The sequence below is a fragment of the Pseudonaja textilis genome, chromosome 2 (genome assembly GCF_049901715.1).
Source record: "Pseudonaja textilis isolate UNSWEBS1 chromosome 2, rPseTex1.2, whole genome shotgun sequence".
NCBI classification, from domain to species: domain Eukaryota; kingdom Metazoa; phylum Chordata; class Lepidosauria; order Squamata; family Elapidae; genus Pseudonaja; species Pseudonaja textilis.
In genome coordinates this window covers 4,862,853-4,881,860 of record NC_141991.1, presented here as the reverse complement: position 1 = coordinate 4,881,860, position 19,008 = coordinate 4,862,853, and the positions used below count along the sequence as shown (strand labels likewise).

The 19,008-nt window shown below is 44.3% G+C and overlaps 1 protein-coding gene across 2 annotated transcripts; it reads right to left on the bottom strand.

Annotated features, from left to right (window-relative positions):
• Positions 1-1,176: 1,176 nt before the first annotated feature.
• LOC113450228 (uncharacterized) lies at positions 1,177-14,306 on the bottom strand. 2 transcript variants are annotated; one of them, XM_087927885.1, is made up of 7 exons: positions 14,192-14,306; positions 10,857-11,611; positions 9,357-9,456; positions 8,882-8,964; positions 7,562-7,688; positions 4,885-5,056; positions 1,177-4,773 (listed from the first exon to the last, which is right to left on the bottom strand). In XM_087927885.1, the coding sequence occupies exons 2-7, from the start codon at positions 11,577-11,579 to the stop codon at positions 3,735-3,737; spliced, it is 2,244 nt and encodes a 747-aa protein (XP_087784011.1). In that variant the 5' UTR covers positions 11,580-11,611; positions 14,192-14,306; the 3' UTR covers positions 1,177-3,734. The 2 variants fall into 2 exon arrangements, with proteins under 2 accessions (XP_087784011.1, XP_026577182.1); XM_026721397.2 differs by having other exon boundaries at positions 1,177-5,056.
• Between the last annotated feature and the right edge of the window lie 4,702 nt (positions 14,307-19,008).

Genomic DNA, 19,008 nt, shown 5'->3' with positions numbered 1-19,008 from the left:
ACTCTGCTGTTTATTGAGCGTTTGTTTTTGTTTTTTTGAAGTTGAAAATAGCAATACTTGAGCTTGCATTCTAAATGAAGCCTCTTGTGATGATTGCACGTTTTATTTATACAATTATGACCTCATATGACCTCCCAAGGTATGCATAAACCCCTCAAGAAAAGCAATTCTGAACAAAGTGAGGCCTTTTCCCAGACGCTGCATTCAAAACTGTTTTGGTTTGAGCCTGTTGTGTTGTGGTATGGATGGTAGTCTTTAGATAGGAAAACAGATAACACAGTTGGAAGGGACCTTGGAGGTCTTCTAGTCCAGCCCCCTGGACTAGAAACCTATATTTCAGACAAATGACCGACCAATCTCTTCTTTAAAAATCCCCCAGTGATGTAGCGCCCACAATTTCTGAAGGCAAAGCTGTTCCCCTGGTTAATTGTCCTGTTAGGAAGTTTCTCAATTCCAGGTTGCTTCTATCCTTGATTAGTTTCCATCGTTTCTTGTCCTGCCCTGAGGTACTTTTGACCCCCCCTTCTTTGTCAGCCCCTCAAATACTGGGATACTGCTATGTCACCCCTAATTCTTCTTTGCCTCAGACTAGTCAAATCCAAATCCTGCAGCCATTCAATCATTGGTTTAGTCTCCAGGCCTTTGATGATCTTCTCTGAACATCTGTTTTGAAGTATGGTAACCGAAATCGGTTGCGGTATTCCAGGTGTGTGGTCTTAGCTAGGGTTTTGGAAAGCGGCACTGATACTTCATGTGATCTTGATGTCAGCTATGGAATTCATCGCTTCCATATAGTTGGGAGAAAGTGGGAAGGGGGAGGTGATGTTAATTGAGTAGCTCTTAGTGGACAAAATATAATTATTCTGATAGTTCAAGGTTACAGAGTGTGGCGCAGAAAGAATTGGAACTTACTTCGCGATTGGTTCATGTGATGTAACGATGAATAAAAAGGGGATGGTTTGTAGGTTGGGACAGTGTGGGAAGTCCAGGAAAACTTCTTAGTTTTGGAATTCCACAGAATATGCCAGGTGCTATTCTAATAAAAGTACTTTGAGATTATGTTTTGTCTTGGAGTTACTGACAGGAATGGATTTTCCCTGGAACTTTTGACGCTTGATTCTACACCTCTTGTTTATACAGCCGAGGATTGTGTTATTAATTTAGATAAGGAAATTCTACAATTTTTAATTTTTTTTTTAATTTAAGAAATTTTTATATTGCCCATCTCATCTGCATACCTTTGGGCGGTTTACAAATAAAAATAATAATACAGTATCTGGAAACATTTAAAGGGACATTTGTTCCAACAAGTATAATGGAGGTCTGTGCCATATGTTGTCTCTCAGTGCCTCCAAAACTAGCTAAATAAATAAAACCCTGCCCAAATGAACAAGATATATCTGATTTCATTTTTTTCAAAATGCTTTTCTTTCTTTCATGACAGTTGTGCTCTTGCGATTTGGCATAATGACCCTGGACAAAAAATGGGAAATAATAATACAGGTAGTCCTCCATTTATGACTACAATGGAGTCCAAAATTTAGGCTGCTGAGTAAAACATTTAAGTGTGTTTGCCCCAATTTTACGACTTTTCTTGCCACCGTTGTTAAATGAGTCGTTGCATTTGTAAAGTTAGCATCCCGGTTGTGAAGAGAATCTGGATCGCCCGTGGATTTTGCTTGCTGGAAGGTAGCAAAAACAGAACACAGGACCCTAGCACCCTGCAGCCGTCATAAATATGAAGCAGTGGCCAAGCATCTGAATTTTGATCAGGTGACCATGGGGAGGCTGCAACAGTTGCAAGTGCGAAAAACAGTCGTAACTCACTGTGATGACACGGAGCGTGGCACAAGGGCAACACAGTCAAATAAGCAAGAAGAGTTCCTTTATTATTTCCAACTTTGCTCCCCAATGTCCAGGTTACCTTCTGGCTGGAGAAAAACTCCCAGGAACAGCCTTTGGCTGCAGAGAATTAAGTCCAAAACAAGGTACATACAAACTGTAACTAAAAATCCAAACAAACCAAGCTGAAGTAATTAACTTGACAGACCGGGAGAAGGATTTTCAGACTTGAAAGCACGGCAAAACTCACAGTTGGGAAGACACCAGAAACAGATAAGCCACGACGATACCAGATAATTCACGATTTGCTCCCAACAATTTGCTGTGCACAGCTTCCTCTTTTATACAGTGTTCCTAGCTGCAGCTAATGAAGGGAATCAGGGCCCTTTCCTCCCCTGTAAGCCATGCAACCCACGTTGCTCTCTTCTCCATTCCTCCCTGCGTGCCCTAGGATGAAGAGAGGGTGGGCCTGGGTCTTCCTCCAAATTCCCTCTCCCTCTCCCTTGCTCTGCCCAGCCAGCCTTTGCCCTTCCCCAGTTTCTTCCACAGGCAATGGAGCTACATTCCCACTGTCAGCTGTTCGTCTTCCTCCTCAGATTCAGATTCCGACAGGGGCATAGGAGTCTTTTTTGTGTGTGTCATTGTAATTTTTGAATGGTCACTAAATAAACTGTTGAAAGTTGAGGACTACCTGTAAATTTATAAAATATGTAATTGTTACAAAAATATTTGAAATGTCCCTTTTTGAATTAAAGGCTTGCTGGTAGTACTCAAGTTACGACCGTAACAACCTGGCAAATATGGTCAGATGTTATAATGGTTGTAAAACAAAGCACATTACCCAAATCCATTTTTACAAGTTTTTTTTTGTGGTGTTCCTTATGCAAATCTTTGTTCCCTACGAGGCATTTTTTTTTTTTTGCTGGAAAAAAAGGAAGTAAACGCCATCTCGGTTGTTTAATTTTCTTCGGCTGGCTTTGTCTCTCACAACGCCTGATGCAAAGAACAGAGAGGTAGTCCTCAACTTGTATCTGTTTGTTTAGTAACTGTTCAAATATACTACAGCACTGGTAAAAGACTGATTTTCACACCTATGACCGCAGTCCTCGATTTACGACCCAAAAATTCTGAGCCCCCAAATTCTGTTGCTGTTTGTTACGTGAATTTTGCCCCATTTAACAAATACTCCTGCCACGGTTAGGGTAAGTTTTAGCAGAGGTGGTATTCAGCAGGTTCTGACCAGTTCTGGAGAACCGATAGTGGAAATTTTGAGTAGTTCAGAGAACTGGCAAGGACCGCCAGTTCTTGGCGCCACCCCCATCTATTCTCTGCCTCCCGAGTCCCAGCTGATCGGCTGGATCTTCTTTTGTTGCCCTGCACAGGAGAACGGAGCTGGAAAGCAGGTTAGTGGGGTGGAGAGGAAATGGGGAGTTTGCAGTATCCTTCCCCTGCCACGCCCACCAAGCCACACCACGCCCACCAAGTCACGCCCACAGAACCGGTAGTAAAAAATTTTTTTGAATCCCACCACTGGTGTTTAGCGGCCAAATTTACAACGGCGCACAAAAAAGTGACTTATGACCGTTTTTCCACACTTTACAACCGTTACAGCCATGGTCATATGGTCAAATGCTTGACAGCCAACTCGTATTTATGACGACTGCAGTGTTCTTCAGAGCTGAAGAAGCTTCTTGGATGAGAAGCGAAACGTCTTCAAGGAAAAACAAACAAGTCCAGTTGACTCTTGAAAAAAAAAAAACATCTTTGGAACAACCCTGGCCTGGATGACTGGGAATTTCCATAGACAATGTCTCACTCAGCAAGAGAAATTTTAGATTCGATTGTGGTCGTAAGTCCGAGGACTACTTGTAATAACTCTCATTAACCTCTCCTCAAAATTCTGACTTCCCCGGCGTCTTCCCCAAATGGGGGGCATTTGTGTGGTCCTTCACAAAGGGAACATCTTGTGCCATATTCAGGTTGTCTCTAGCATGAATTCTCTGGTGGGTTTTCAAATTTCCCATCTGACTGAAGCTTTTGCCACACTGGGTACATTTGTACGGCGTCTCCCCAGTGTGGATCCTCTGGTGTATCTTCAAAACGTTGGTATGGGTAAAGCATTTCCCGCACTGAGAACATTTGTACGGTCTCTCTCCGGTGTGAGTCCGTTGATGTCTCTTCAGAATCCCTGTTTCCCGGAAGCATTTGTCACAGTGGGAACATTTGTACGGTTTCTCTCCGGTGTGAATGCGCTGGTGTTTCCTCAATGTGCCCATCAGGTTGAAGCCTTTCCCGCACTGCGAACACTTGTACGGCGTCTCCCCCGTGTGGATTCGGAGATGCCTCTTCAAAATCCCCGTCTCTCGGAAGCATTTTCCGCACTGGGAACATTTGTAGGTCTCGCCGGTGTGAATCCTCTCGTGTATCTTCAAACAGTTGGTGTGACTGAAGCATTTCCCGCACTGCGAACATTTGTAGGGTCTCTCTCCGGTGTGAATCCTTTGATGGGTCTTCAGGTTGCCCGACTGGTTGAAGCATTTCCCGCAGTGGGAACATTTGTACGGCTTCTCCCCGGTGTGTATTTTCTGGTGCTGCTTCCAGTATTTGGCTTTATTGAAGCATTTCCCGCACTGGGAACATTCGTACCATCCTTCTTCAGTTTTGCCAGCGGGGATTTTGCTGAGAGAGTTGACGCCGCTGTTGGCGCGTTCAGAAGAGTTACCTGTTTCTCCAAGATGGCTGCTTGGGTGGGCGCTCGCGTTATTAACCCCTGCGTTCCCAGAGATTTCAAACCTTTTCTCAATGATGAGATTTCTCTCTTTTGGACTGGTGCTTGAAGTACGCTGGCAGCTGTCCTCAAACCACTGAGGGTATTGCTCTAATTTATCCGTAGAAGGCACCTCATTCAGCTCCACGTGGTAGAAGTATCTTCTATCGTACTGGGAGAACAAAGACATATTATTCTCCTTGGAAATAGCGGCCTTTTCAGCAGTAATAGCAGGAGTAAATTCCTGTTGTAACAAAATATGTTGGTTCTCACACCCCACGGTGGGCTTCCGCTGCTGCTCTCTCAACTTGTAGTCTTCTTCCACCATTTCTACTTTTACTGGGAGATTCCCAGAACTAAACTCTCGATCTCTCCCGCATGTTGACTCTGATTCCTCTCCTCGATTCTCAGAATTCTCCATTTTGAATTCTGTTTCCAGTCTGCTCTCTACATAGGTAGACAAAAAAAGGAGTTAACCACAGTCATGTTATTTTAGTTATAATGTATTGCTGTTTTTTTTTAAAACAACACGTTTTGTTGTCTCGGTGATCATACTAAGTTCTCCAACAGAAATGTAGATTTTTTACATTAGACATAGAACATAGAACTTGATTGTCACTTTGAATGTACTCTAATCAGCATACATTAAAATGAAATTTCATTGCATACAGCTCTCAAAGGCTCACAACCTCCAATGTACACTACATAAACATAACAAAATAAATACATACAAAATTATGCCTACATCTACATGTATTATATGACACATAAACAGAATATTACATGGTATGGGATTTATCTTATCAGTGGTTGGAAAATAAAACAAATGAAAATGGATTAGATGAATATACAGAGAAATAAGATTGTTAAATAACAGATATATTAAATAATGGCTATAAGGAAATGTGATTATTGTTATATTGGTAAGAAAAGTATTAATTATAGTTGAAAGCGTAAGATATATGTACTCAGTCGACACACGGTTGAAAGATGAAATTATTGTAAATATAAAATAAAAATATTTAATTATACATATGTATATTATATGACACAAACACCACAGCCTAGTTCAGACATGGTGTACATGGTGTGAAAAACGATCTTGCGATAACAGACGGTCTTCGACTTACAACCACAACTGAGCCTTACAATTACAGTTGTTAAGGTGTGCCGGTTGTTCAGCAAGCCTTTTATTTTTACTTTATTTTTATTTTATTTTTGCAGCAATTGTTAAGCAAGTGCTGCAGTCGTTAAAGTGAATTTATTGTCTACAATGGGCACTTTTTGCCAGAAACCAAAGCAAACACTGGTTTCTAGCAAAAAAAAAAAAATTTTTTTTTGCAAAAAATCATGGCCATATGACCACGGGATGCTGCAAACGGCCATAAATGTGGGCTGGTTGCCAAGCACTCAAAATGTGATCACATGACTGCAAGGGGAAGGGCCAGCCATTGGAACTTTCAATCGAGATCATAAGTAGCTCTAAGGTCAGTCGTAACTTCAAATAGTCACTGGTTGTAAGTCAAATACCTGTATAGAATTCCACACATACTCCAGGCTGTGCTGTAGATACATCACCTATTAAAAACATTACTTGCTAAGGTTAGAAACTTTTTGAGTATGTCTTCTGAATCTTCTTCTGAATCATGTGTAGTCTGGATTTTCCTTCTCACAATCATGTGTAGTCTGGATTTTCCTTCACTATACAGTCTCTGTGTTGTGGTTTGCCAGCAGTCAGTGCAGACAGCAGTGGAATCGTGCAGACGGCAGTGGAGAAGAACAGGGATCAGTCTGGGTATCTGGAGAGGACTCGGGCGAGGGTCCTGCATCCGATGCAGAGATTGGGCCAGGACCATCTGGCAGTAGGGGTGCTTCCTTCGGAGTCTGGCAGCAGCAAAGCAGAGGACCCAGGGGAGCTTGTTCCCAGTGCGCAGGTGCGCAGAGCTGCTAGAAGGCGAGAGCAACTGAAACAAAAGGGGTGACTCGGGAGTAAGGCTGGGAGGTGACTGCCCCTCCCATAAGGGATAAAAGTCAGACCTCAATGATGAAACCTTTGCAGGAAGCAAAGTAGTTCGATAGATTCCGAGTCCTCCTGGAAGCTCTGTGTACTCTGGTTGTTTTTTTCTGGTACTTCGGTTGGTTTCTGTTATAGTTAATTGGATACTTATGTTTTTGGCGGCATTCCACAGCAGTGAAAGGTGTGTGCTTATCTTGGGGAACTGTTTAAGATTAGTTCTGGCTAGGAATGAAACCAATTCCCAGTGTTGTAATAAAATCGGTTTTGCTTTTAAAACAAGTCTGTGATTAATTACATTTGACAAAGTCTTAGTCAGAACACTGGGTCTTCATTTTAGTGATGATCTTCAAAGAATGGAAGGCTGATTCAACCTTTAGCGGGTCAGAATCGAACTGCTGGCAGTTGGCAGAGTTAGCCTGCAATACTGCACCACCACAGTTCCAATCACAGGGTTCGTTGAATGACTGTCACAAATGCCATAAAATCTGGCTTATCTTGTGTTGCCTTTGGTTATCTGTGTTCCTGGCATCCTCCCAACCGTGTTGAATTACTGCCGTCCCTTCACGCCTGGAATTCCTTTTCTTGCTTTGCCGGACTAATTACCTCATCTTGCCTTGATTAGAATTATAGTTACAGTTTTTGTTGACCATGTTTTGGACTTGATTCTCTGCAGCCAAAGTCTGTTCCTGCGACAATTCTTCTCCAACCTAGAAGGTAACCAGGACATTGGGGGCAAAGTTGGAGCTAATAAAGGGACTCCTACTGATTATCTGACTGTGTTGCAATTGTGCCACGCCCCGGGTTATCGCAGCTGCCTTCCTAGCACTTCCACTTCCAGAATACGTAAGAACTTGTTTACTCCTGGTTTCTTTTGAGATAAAGGAAAACTGGATCCTTTCCTACGATGGCTGGATTGACGCATTGTTTCTCCTTACCTAAACGACCTACGTTCTCCTCTTCCTCCTGCAGGACTTGCCAGGCGACCAGTGGTTGAAGTGGCTGTGTCGTCTTCCCCTCGGTGGCCTGCAAAGACGCCTCTGTCTCCTTCAGACCCATGAATGCCTATAAAGAATAAGAGGCAGCCAAGACCTTCCCATCAGAGATTCTGCTGCAGAAAAACAGGATTAAGGTAAAGCTTCACATTCACTGTAAGATCTGGAAAAATTAACATTACAAAAATCAGACCACTGAACAAGGTTTATAGTCAGGGGTGGGCTTCAAAAATTTTAGCAATGGGTTCTCTGCCCGGTTGCTTGGTGGGCGTGGCCTAGCTGGCTTCCTGCACCATGGCCGGGAGTGTGGGTCATTTTTGCCCTCCCCTGGCTCCAGAGGCTTTCCTTGAGCCTCCAGGAGGGCGAATACTGCCTCCCCAGGCTCCGGAGGCTCTTTGGAAGCCAGAAACGGGGCCATTTGTGGCCTTCCCGGACTTCCGGGAGGCCTGTTTTTCACCCCCCCAAGCCTCCAGTGCACGCCCTGCACTTACCAGCAGCCAAAACAGATTCACCTGGGGAAAAACTGCTGGTGTCCTTCTACCGCTGCACCATAGAGTATTTTAACTTATTGCACCTCTCTATGGTTTGCCATTACATAGTGGCAGATAGGACAGCACTCCACAGGGTTAACGTCATCGCCCAGTGGATCATGGGTTGCCCTCTCCCCTCTTTGGAAGAGCTTTATAGCTCCTGTGGCTTTAAGAAAGTTAAACATATTCTTAAAGATCCATCTCATCCTCGGCACACCCTCTTTTTAAACTATTGCCATCTGGAGGATGGTACAGAATAATAAAAACAAGGACAAATAGGCTGAAAAACAGCTTCTATCCCAGGGCAGTAACTCTACTGAATTCTACTGTATAGTGCAATATTAAAGCAATATCAGGGGTTTTCAATTCAATGTATAGAATGTGAAGGATGTGTGTTTGTGTTCATTTTCATGGTCATAAGACTGAAGATGGTGCTTATTTCATTGTACGAGGTGCAAGGCCAATAAAGTAAACTAACTACAATTATTGTTAAATCTAACGCAATGTTTTTCGACTCTGGCGACTTTACATTGTATGGACTTCAACTCCCAGAATTCCTCATCGAGCACCCTGGGAATTCTGGGAGTTGGAAGCCCACACACCTTAAAGTTGGCAAGGTTGAAAAACCCAAATCTAAAGGGAACAGGACAAGCGGTCCAGGAATAAGTCCTTTATCTTACCCCTCCCCAATCTGGTATCAAGCAAACTGCTTTCACATGGTTGACATACATACCTCTCTCACTGTTGTTTGGGCCATCCCAAATCTTTCGGAAGGAAATAATGGGCTGGGGTGGCTCGAGGATTTGATTTCAGGTCCTGAAGGTGAAAATCAAGGCATTTTACAATAAGAACATATTTACCCCTTCCCTCTTCGGTTTTTAGAAATATAACAGCAAAAAAGATTTGTCATTTTTAAAGTACTGAGTAAGACAGAATCCTTGCTGTTCTATTTTTATAGCGGTGGGAAGACCCCCTAATCTTGAAACCTGTGTATAACAAACGTTTACATTTTGGGTGCCTGGTTGCTTTTAGATCCAAGGGCCGCCAATCAGGAAAGGATGGGGAACTCTGATCTAGAATAGAAATACATTAAAAATCCTCCAGAAAACAGTCCCCAAGGCAAGATTTAGCCTTAAGATTTTGGCTCCCTGGCCTCTCAGCAAATATAAATATAGCGGCTGCGTTTTCTCTCTCTGGAGTTTTCTTACCCAGCATGCTGATCTCCACTTCTTCATTTTCTCTCTTCACAGCCTCCAAGGTCTCTTTCTCTGAATATAAGAAATCGACATGTTCTTCATTCATTGAGCCCTGAAAGAGTAACACACTCCTTCTCACAACAATGGGACTCCTTTTGCTCACCACCACACAAAAGTTTCTCGGGGTCGCCCGAGGCCCACAAGGATGGTTGAAAGGTCATCCAAGCTACGGTATTAACCTAGTTCTCAGTTTTGGATTAATACGGGTGGCCCTCCATCTATAGCAATAGAACTTACAGTAGGCTTATATATCGCTTTACAGCCTTCTCTAAGTGGTTTACAGCAGGGGTTGCCAACCTTTTAGACCTCAGGGACCACCAAACCCATAATTTTAAATCCCAGGGACCATTAACCGGCTCTGTGGGTGTGGCCTAATTTGTGGGTGTGGCTTAATGGTCATGTGACTGGCTGGGCATGGCTTGTATATAAATATTATATATATTCATATAAATATTGATTTTTTTATAAAAAAGAGCAACTTTTACCAAAAATCAGGCAAAGCAGGCGGGCAGATTGAGCTGCTCACAGAATCACAGATTCACTCAGAGATCTATCTATCCGCCATTGGCTAGCTCAGTCTGTCACATAAAATTTGCTTGCCCTGAGCCTGCACTAAATAATAGAACCTTCAGTCCTAAAGGAGGTTTGGCTCTGCTTAAAAGCAGAGCTGAAGATCTAAAGACTAGCTAGAAAGCTAGAAATCCAACCATTTCCTGCTTCCTAGCTAATCTAAAACTCCCAGCACAGCAGAACAGCTGAAGGTCAGGGGAAAAAAAAAGGAAAAATAACAATTTAGCAGGCAAGTTTGTCTGTAAGGAGTGAGTGGGCGGGGGAGGGTTCCTGTGGGCCATGTGGGTGGCGCAGCCTTGTGTTTCTATCCAGCCTGCATTAATTGCTTTGGGGGATGCTCTGGGGGTGAGATTTCTCTGCGGGCCAGCAAATTTTTCTCACAGCCCACCAGTGGGCCATGGCTCACTGATGGGCGACCGCTGGTTTACAGTGTCACCCCCAACAATTTGGCAGTTCAAATCCCACCAGGCACAAGGTTGACTCAGCCTTCCATCCTTTCAAGGTGGGTAAAATGAGGACCCAGATTGTCTTTGGGACCCTGCAAGGCATCCTGCTCCAAGAGGCTGCACCAACGAAGACTTATTTCTGGCGGAGTTTGGAGGAGAGAAAGAAAGACTTCTGCTGCTTTCCTTGCATGAAGCCAAAAGTCTCTCTCTCCCTCTCCCCCCTGAGAACAGAGCTGGAGACGGTATCCTGCGATCCCAAATAAAGAATGATCGATCAGTAGGAAAATGGGGTGGGGAATTTTCCTGCAGACTTTTTGGGGGATTTTCCCAGAGTCTCTGGTATGCGGGATTTAAAATTATGAGTTTAGTGGTCCCTGAGGTCCAAAAGGTTGGTGACCCCTGGGGTAGAGGACTGCCTGTGTATTGTCAAACTTACCTGGTACGACCCTGATTTGGCGTCTTGTTGGTTCCTCAGGAAGTCCTCCACCAGGACCACCGCCTGGGAAGACGTCTCGGGTCTTCTCACTTGAACCCAGCTCTGGAGCTTCGGAGGCAAGCTGGCCAGGAATTGCTCCAGGATTAAGAGCTCCAGGATCTGCTCTTTGGAGCGCCTCTGCGGTTTCAGCCACTGGCAGCAAAGCTCCTGAAGTTGGCTCTGAACCCTTCGTGGGTCTTCTACCTCCTGGCAGCAGAACCGCCTGAAGCGTTGACGCTGGGCCTCCATTTTGGTGGCTTCCCCTTTCAAGATGGCGGCCTTCACCTTCCCATAGTTCTTCCGTTCTCCCATTTCCAGCTTCTGAAAGGCCTCTTCGGCTTCTCCGCTTAAGGCTGGCAGGAGACAAGCCACCCACTTTTCTCTGGGCCACCGGCAGGCTTGGGCCACCTGCTCAAAGGAGGCCAGGAAGACCTTGGGGTCTTCCCAGGGAGAAGCTTCCGACATCTTGGACTTGTCACCTCCTGGGTGAACCGGCTGCAGTGTCTTGAGGAACTGCTGCCATTGTGTCTCCCAGCGCTCCTCCATCCCAACAAACGGGGCCCTCTCGTTCCTCTCAAATGCGCCCCATCCTCCTTCTTCAGACGTAAACTGAGGCTGGATTGCAGAGGGGGTTTTTCCAGCTGCTTCTAGTCTTCCTTCTGGATTTAAGACTTGTTTCTCCATGGCCGAGTTATCTGCTCTCAGCCCTCTCAAATCTAAAGGCAGAACATGCTCAAAGTGGATCATTTGGTTATTATCATTTTAACTTTTAACACTATGCCGCATTTTAGGGACCCCTCTAACCTTACAAAAAAGTATTTTTGAAAAAAAAACAGGCTGTATTTCCTGTACAGGTAGATTAGCACTGTTCAAAGTTACAATCAAGAGTCAAAATTCTGACAATCGCCCCCTCAGCATTCATATAAACAAACTTCGCAACACGGCTCCATGTATCCATATTTGCAGTGTCCTGTAGTCGTGAGATTGGGTTTTATGACAGTTTTGCTCAAAACTTCACATCTACCAAACCACTGAGTCATTTAATGACCATGGTGTTTGCTTAATTACCACAGCGGTCACAACTCCCAGGCTCGCTTAATAACCACTGCAAAAAAGATCATAAAATCAGGTTGTTATGTGACCGACCCATTTTATGACTGCCACAATTTAGGACTGTGATGAACAGGTTCCATTACGGTTGCACGTCTTAATCTATCTTTACAAAGCCCTTTTCCCATCTTTACAAAGCAACTCCTTCCACTCTCCTCAATTAAAAAAACATCAAACCAGATTTCACCAAGAAGCTGTAATCAAACCTGTAAAATCAGCTGTGGATAGAACATCCATTGAAATAATCTAAAGAATTTTGGGGGCAGAAAGGGGATAGAAAACACTGTAAGATATATATTTAGTCAGAAATGAGCTTCTGGCTCCCGTTAACCTGGTTTTATTCACCTCTGGATTTTATTCCTTCTCTCTAACAGCGTCATCTCACCTGGGGTTCTGGAAAGCTTTTTTAAAAAGCCAGGGTATGGTCCAAAGACTGGGGTTTATTTATTGCAGGATCCAATCTGGGTCGGTCACCGAGACCAAAGGTTACCATATGAAGATAAAATCATGCATTGGAAAGATTGCTTGGAGGTGGGAGATCTAATGTAATCCCTGCATGGGTTGCCCCTGTAGAGTTGATGTATTTCAGGTGGGAAGGGAGATAACCACTAGAGAATAGAATAGAATAGAATAGAATAGAATAGAATAGAATAGAATAGAATAGAATAGAATAGAATAGAATAGAATAGAATAGAATACCTTTATTGGCCAAGTGTGATTGGACACACCAGGAATTTGTCTTGGTGTAAATGCTCTCAGTGTACATAAAAGAAAAGAGAAAAGAATGCAAGAACACAAGGTCAGACAAGGAGACCCAAACTCATTGGTCACCTCACACTGCAATGAACATTAGTTCAATTTTGCAGCTATTCAGATTGTTGGCTGAGCAGGTCCAAAGATAGCCAGGGAAATCATTGAAGCCTGAGTAACCAGCTCCTTTGTCAATCAACAGAAGGGCTGATTTATCACCAGCCCAAAGTACACAAGCTCCTCAAGAACCAGACTGGCTCCAGCACAAGTCCAAAAGCTCGAAAGAGTACATCTTGGAACCCACTGACGGATCCCAACTGGATCCTGCAACATTATCCAGAGATGCTTAACTTTTCCTTCATTAATGTTTATTATTTAATAGGTCCTATTTTATTCTGTTGATTTTGATGTTAAGATTATTTTAGCTGTTTTTATGTTTTCTCTGGTTTTGTATGCCACCAAAGTCCAGTGGAGTAGGGGGGCTAATAGATTTAAATCAATCAATCGATCAAATCTATTGGGTTTGCAGGCTGCAGCAAACAACTGACCCCAGAGCAGCATCCGATTCCCCAAATCCATCATTCGGGATTAAAAACACAAAAGAATCCGAATTGAAAACCAAAACTATAAGAAGGAACTAGGAAAGGAGTGGGAGGGGGGGAGAATCCACATTAAATTCCAATAAATCTACTCTCTCCCCGCAACCCGAGGAAGAGCTCCTTGCATTTCCCCTCTGAATAAAAAACGATTTTCCGACCATTCCGATAGGAAAGACAAAACTCTTTAAAGCACAAAATCCTTCATCACTTTTATAGTTGATCAACGCCCCCACGCCAAGATAGCAACCACAGAAATCATTGTTGGTGAGGTTCAGGCTTAACCTTTTCCTTTTATGCCCCACTCCGGGAAGGGTATCCCAAAGCCAATTCGGGTCCCTTCTCTCCCCGAAGAGTCAAGGAGGCGGGGGGGGGGCTTTGCTTCCAGGGGGGGTGTCACCGAAAAAAGCTCCGCAGCGATGGGCCAGCACGGGAGAGCGAGGACGGAGGACGCCACCCCCCCATGTTCCCCCGCGCCGAGACCCCCGAGCTGCATGCTAAACTGCAAGGAATACAATGCAATGCAATGCATGAAATGCAAGGAATGCAATGCAATGCAATACAAGGAAAGGAATGCAATGCAATGCAATGCAATGCCTGTATGCGATGCACGTAGCCCAGATCCCCTCCCCCCCGCTTTGGCTTCGAGAGACCAGGCGAACCGAGGCTGGAGGGAAGGCACGCGGGCTCCCCAAAACGGAGAAGGGGGGAGGGAGAGGCCTCCCCGTGCAAGGCTGCCCCCGCGGCTACTCCCACCCCCCCATGCAGAATCGCAAAGAGCGAGGAAGCGGCCCCGCTGCAGCTGCAGCGACCGCGGAGGCCGGAGGAGGAGCCCCCTACCGCAAGCAGACGAACGTTTTCCCCCCCGGACCTTTTCCGGGCATCCCCTTCACTCCTTTTTCCTCCTTCGCTCCTCCGCCTTCCCTTCGCTGTGAACCGGCGGAAGAGCGTCCTCGGGCGCCCCCTCTCGGATCCCGCCTTCCAGACACCCCGAAAAGAAACAAAACCAAGGGACGAAGGGGCCCAGCTTGGGTGGGCTTCCCCTCGCTTTTCGGAGGTGGCCGCACCGTCCCAGTGGGCTTTTGCCTGGGGAGGAGCTAAAGGGCGAGAAGGTGCACGGCTTTCCCGCCGAAAGGTCAACCTCGGCACAATCAATCTGAAGAGAGCTGGAAGTCTAGTCTAGTCTTATACTCTCCTGAGTGTTTGGATTCCCCTCATGGGTGTCTCTGCTGATCAAAAAAGATCAAGGAGAATCATATAATAACAGAGTTGGAAGGGACAAGATAGGCTCAAGATCCAGATGGATCAGGACAGACTAGAACCCTGGGAGGTATCTAACAAAATGAAATTCAGTTTAGAGAAAAGTAAAGTCCTACACTTAGACAAGAAAAACCAAAAGTACACATAGACTGGGTGAAACCAGGCTTAATAGCAGTAACTGAGAGGGATCTTGGAGTCTTAGTGGACAACCAGCTAAATAGGAGCCAACCGTGTGCAGCCGCCGCCAAAAAAGCTAATGCAATCCTAAATTGCATTAACAGAGGGATACAATTGAGATCAAGTGAGGTACTAATACCACTCTATAAAGCCTTAGTAGGACCACACCTAGAGTACTGCTTCCAGTTTTGGTCACCACATTATAAAAAAGATGTTGAGACTCTAGAAAAAGGGCAGAGAAGAGCAACCAGGATGATGAGGGGACTGGAGACTAAAACATGAATAACGGTCACAGGAACTGGGCATGGCTAGTCTAGGGAATAGAAGGGTAACTCACCAAATTTGCAGATGATACTAAGCTGGCAGGAATAGCTAACACCCAAGAAGATCCAGATGGATCTTGACAGACTAGAACACTGGGCCATATCTAATAAAATGAAATTCAATGTAGAGAAAAGTAAAGTCCTACACTTAGGCAAGAAAAACCAAAAGTACACATATAGATTGGGTGAAACCAGGCTCAATGGCAGTAACTGAGAGGGATCTTGGAGTCTTAGTGGACAACCAGCTAAATAGGAGCCAGCAGTGTGCAACAGCCGCCCAAAAAGCTAATGCAATCCTAAATTGCATTAACAGAGGGATACAATTGAGATCAAGTGAGGTACTAATACCACTCTATAAAGCCTTAGTAGGACCACACCTAGAGTACTGCATCCAGTTTTGGTCACCACATTATAAAAAAGGTGTTGAGACTCTAGGAAAAGTACAGAGAAGAGCAACCAGGATGATGGGGACGAGGCTAAAACACAATGAACGGTTGCAGGAACTGGGCCTGGCCAGTCTAGTGAAGAGAAGGACCAGGGGAGACAGGATAGTGATCTTCCAATATTTGAGGGGCTGCCACAGAGAGGAAGGATTGAAGCTATTTTCTAAAGCACCTGAAGGCCAGACAAGGAATAATGGATGGAAACTGAACAAGGAGAGATTCAACCTGGAAATAAGGAGAAACTTTCTGATGGTGAGAACAATCAACCAATGGAACAGAAGTTGCCCTTGGAAGTTGTGGGAGCTTCATCACTGGGGACTTTCAAGAAGAGATTGGACTGCCATCTGTCAGAAATGGTGCAGGGTCTCCTGCTTGGGCAGCAGGATTGGACTAGATGACCTATAAGGTTCCTTCCAACTCTGATTATCTGTTAGATCTGTATCTTGGAGGTCCATCTAGTCCAACCCCCGGCTCGAGCAGGACAGTCTATTTTTCCAAATATTAGCCTCTACCTAGGCTCGAACTCACAGCCTCCTGATTGTGAGGTGAGAGCTCCACCTCTAGCCCACCGGAGCTGATAGATAGAACTTATAATTTCAATCAATCAATCAATCAATCAAGCGGAAAGGGACCTTGAAGGTCTTTGTCCAGCCCACTGCTCAATCAGAAGACTACACCATTCCAGACAAACGGCTATCCAGCCTCTTCTTAAAAACCTCCAGCGATGAAGCACTCATAACGTCTGAAGGCAAAGCTGTTCGGCCAATTAATTGTCCTCACTGTTTACGTATTCACACGATCGAAGTCAAATACAGGTCATCCTCAACTTACGACCACAACGGAGTTCAAGATTTTGGTTGCTAAGTAAGAAATTTGTCAAGTGACTGTTGCCTCATTTTAGTACTTTTCTCGCCACCTTTATTAAGTCAATCGCTGCAGTTCTAAAATTAGTCACACGGTGGTTAAATAAATATAGATTCCCCATTGACTTGGCTTGTCAGAAGTTCGCAAAAGGGGATTACACAACCCCATGAATTGTGAGGTAAAGCATCCCAGTGTAAATTGCGTGGCCATGGAGATGCAACAAGAGTCATGAGTGTGAAAATGGTCAAAAGTCACTTCAGTGCTGTTGTAACTTCGAACGGTCACTACATGAACTGTTGTAAGTTGAGGTCTACCTGTAGAGTTGATAACAGATAATCAGAGTTGGAAGGGACCTTATAGGTCATCTAGTCCAACCCCCCCCCCCAAGTGGGAGACCCTACACCATTTCTGACAAATGACAGTCCAATCTCTTCTCGAAGGTCTCAAGTGATGGCGCTCCCACAACTTCCTGGGGCATCTTCTGTTCCATTGGTTGATTGTTCTGTCAGAAAGTTTCTCCTTATTTCCAGGTTGAATCTCTCCTTGTTCAGTTTCCATCTATTATTCCTTGTCTGGCCTACAAGTGCTTTAGAAAATAGCCTGACCCCTTCTTCCTCTCTGTGGCAGCCCCTCAAATATTGGAAGACTGCTATCATGTCTCCCCCGGTCCTTCTCTTCACTAGACTAGCCATACCCAGTTCCTGCAACTGTTCTTCATATGTTTTAGTCTCCAGTCGCCTAATGGAAGGGGACCTCTGAGGTTTTCTAGTCCAGCCCACTCAAGCAGACATCCTCTAGCATTTCAGACAAGGGACTGTCCAGTCTCTTCTTAAAAACCTCCAGTGATGAAGCACCCACAACTTCTGAAGGCAAGCTGTTCCACTGGTTAATTGTCCTTGCTGTTATGTATTCACAGAAATGAAGACAAATATACCTGCCCAAGGATAATATTGCAGGATTTAATCTGACTCGGAAGATTAAACCTCTGGAGTGGTTCTGGTTGTGGTGACCTGAAGCTTGGCACAAAGGCAGCTCAGCCAGAGAATAAGTCTGGGTCCCTTTATTAGCTCCAATTTTGTCCCCAATGTCCTGGTTACCTTTCGGTCTGGAGAAAGAAACTCTCCCACGAACCTGCAACAGCCCTGGGCTGCAGATATTCCAATCCAAACATTGTAAATAGAAAACTTTAAATTATAAATCCAACAAGGCAAAATAAGGTAATCAACCCAGCAGGGCATGATAAGGAGTTCCAGAAGTGAAGTAACACAAGTAAATCAAACCCGTCAGGAGGGTGCCAGGAATTCATAACAGCAGCCAAAACAAGATAAGATAAACTCTGTTTCCGACAAACACCCCTCCCAACTGGTTCTTCTTTAAACTCCTTTCCCAGGTGTGCCTTGTGAAGGGAGTCAGGGCCCTTTCCTCCCACGTACGCCACGCAACCCATGTTGCTGTCTTCTCCGTTCCTCCCTGCGTCCACTAGGATGAAGAGGGGGTGGGCCTAGGTCTTCCTCTGAACTCCCTCTCCCTTGTTCTACCTCTTCCCTGCTCTGCCCAGCCTGACTTTGCCCTTTCCCAGCCTCCTCCACAGCCGACGGGAGCCATACTCCCACTCCCTGTCAGCTGTTCGTCTTCCTCCTCGGATTCAGACTCTGACAGGGGCATGACACATCTATCTTTCTGTCTATATTGTTATTTATCTATTAAATAATCTATCTATTTTATGTACCATCCATCTTTTTACCTGTCTGTCTGTAATTTGGCATCTACCTATTTATCTGTCATCTAATCTATCAAATGTCTATCATCTATCTATCTATCTATCTATCTATCTATCTATCTACCTACCTACCTACCTACCTACCTATCCATGTATTTATCTGTCATCTAATCTATCAATGTCTATCATCTATCTATCTATCTATCTATCTATCTATCTATCTATCTATCTATCTATCTACCTACCTACCTACCTACCTACCTACCTATCCATGTATTTATCTGTCATCTAATCTATCAATGTCTATCATCTATCTATCTATCTATCTATCTATCTATCTATCTATCTATCTATCTACCTACCTACCTATCCATGTATTTATCTATCATCTAATCTATCAATGTCTGTCTGTCTGTCTATCTATCTATCTATCTATCTTCAATCATCTATCTTTTATCTATTGTATGTACCATCCATCTTTTTATCTGTGTCTGTAATTTGTCATTTACCTATCATCTAATCTATCAATGTCTATCATCTATCTATCCATCCATGTATCTATTTATCATCTATCAATGCCTATCATCTATATCTATCATCTATATCAAGCTATCTGTCATCTATCTATAGATGACAGACATTGATAGACTAGATGATAGATAAATAGATGCATCTTCAAAGAGCTGCGACCCCAAGACAATTAAAAATGGCGTCCCTTTCTTGGTCAACTTCAGATGTTTCTTCTGATTTACCTAGGTCCATTTCTGATGGGCTGATGACACGCTTGGCCAGAAAAAAAGGGCACTTTGTATGTTAGAAACAGGTGGAGAATCCCACATAAAAGAGGCTGTGAGGACAGGCAGCAATTAG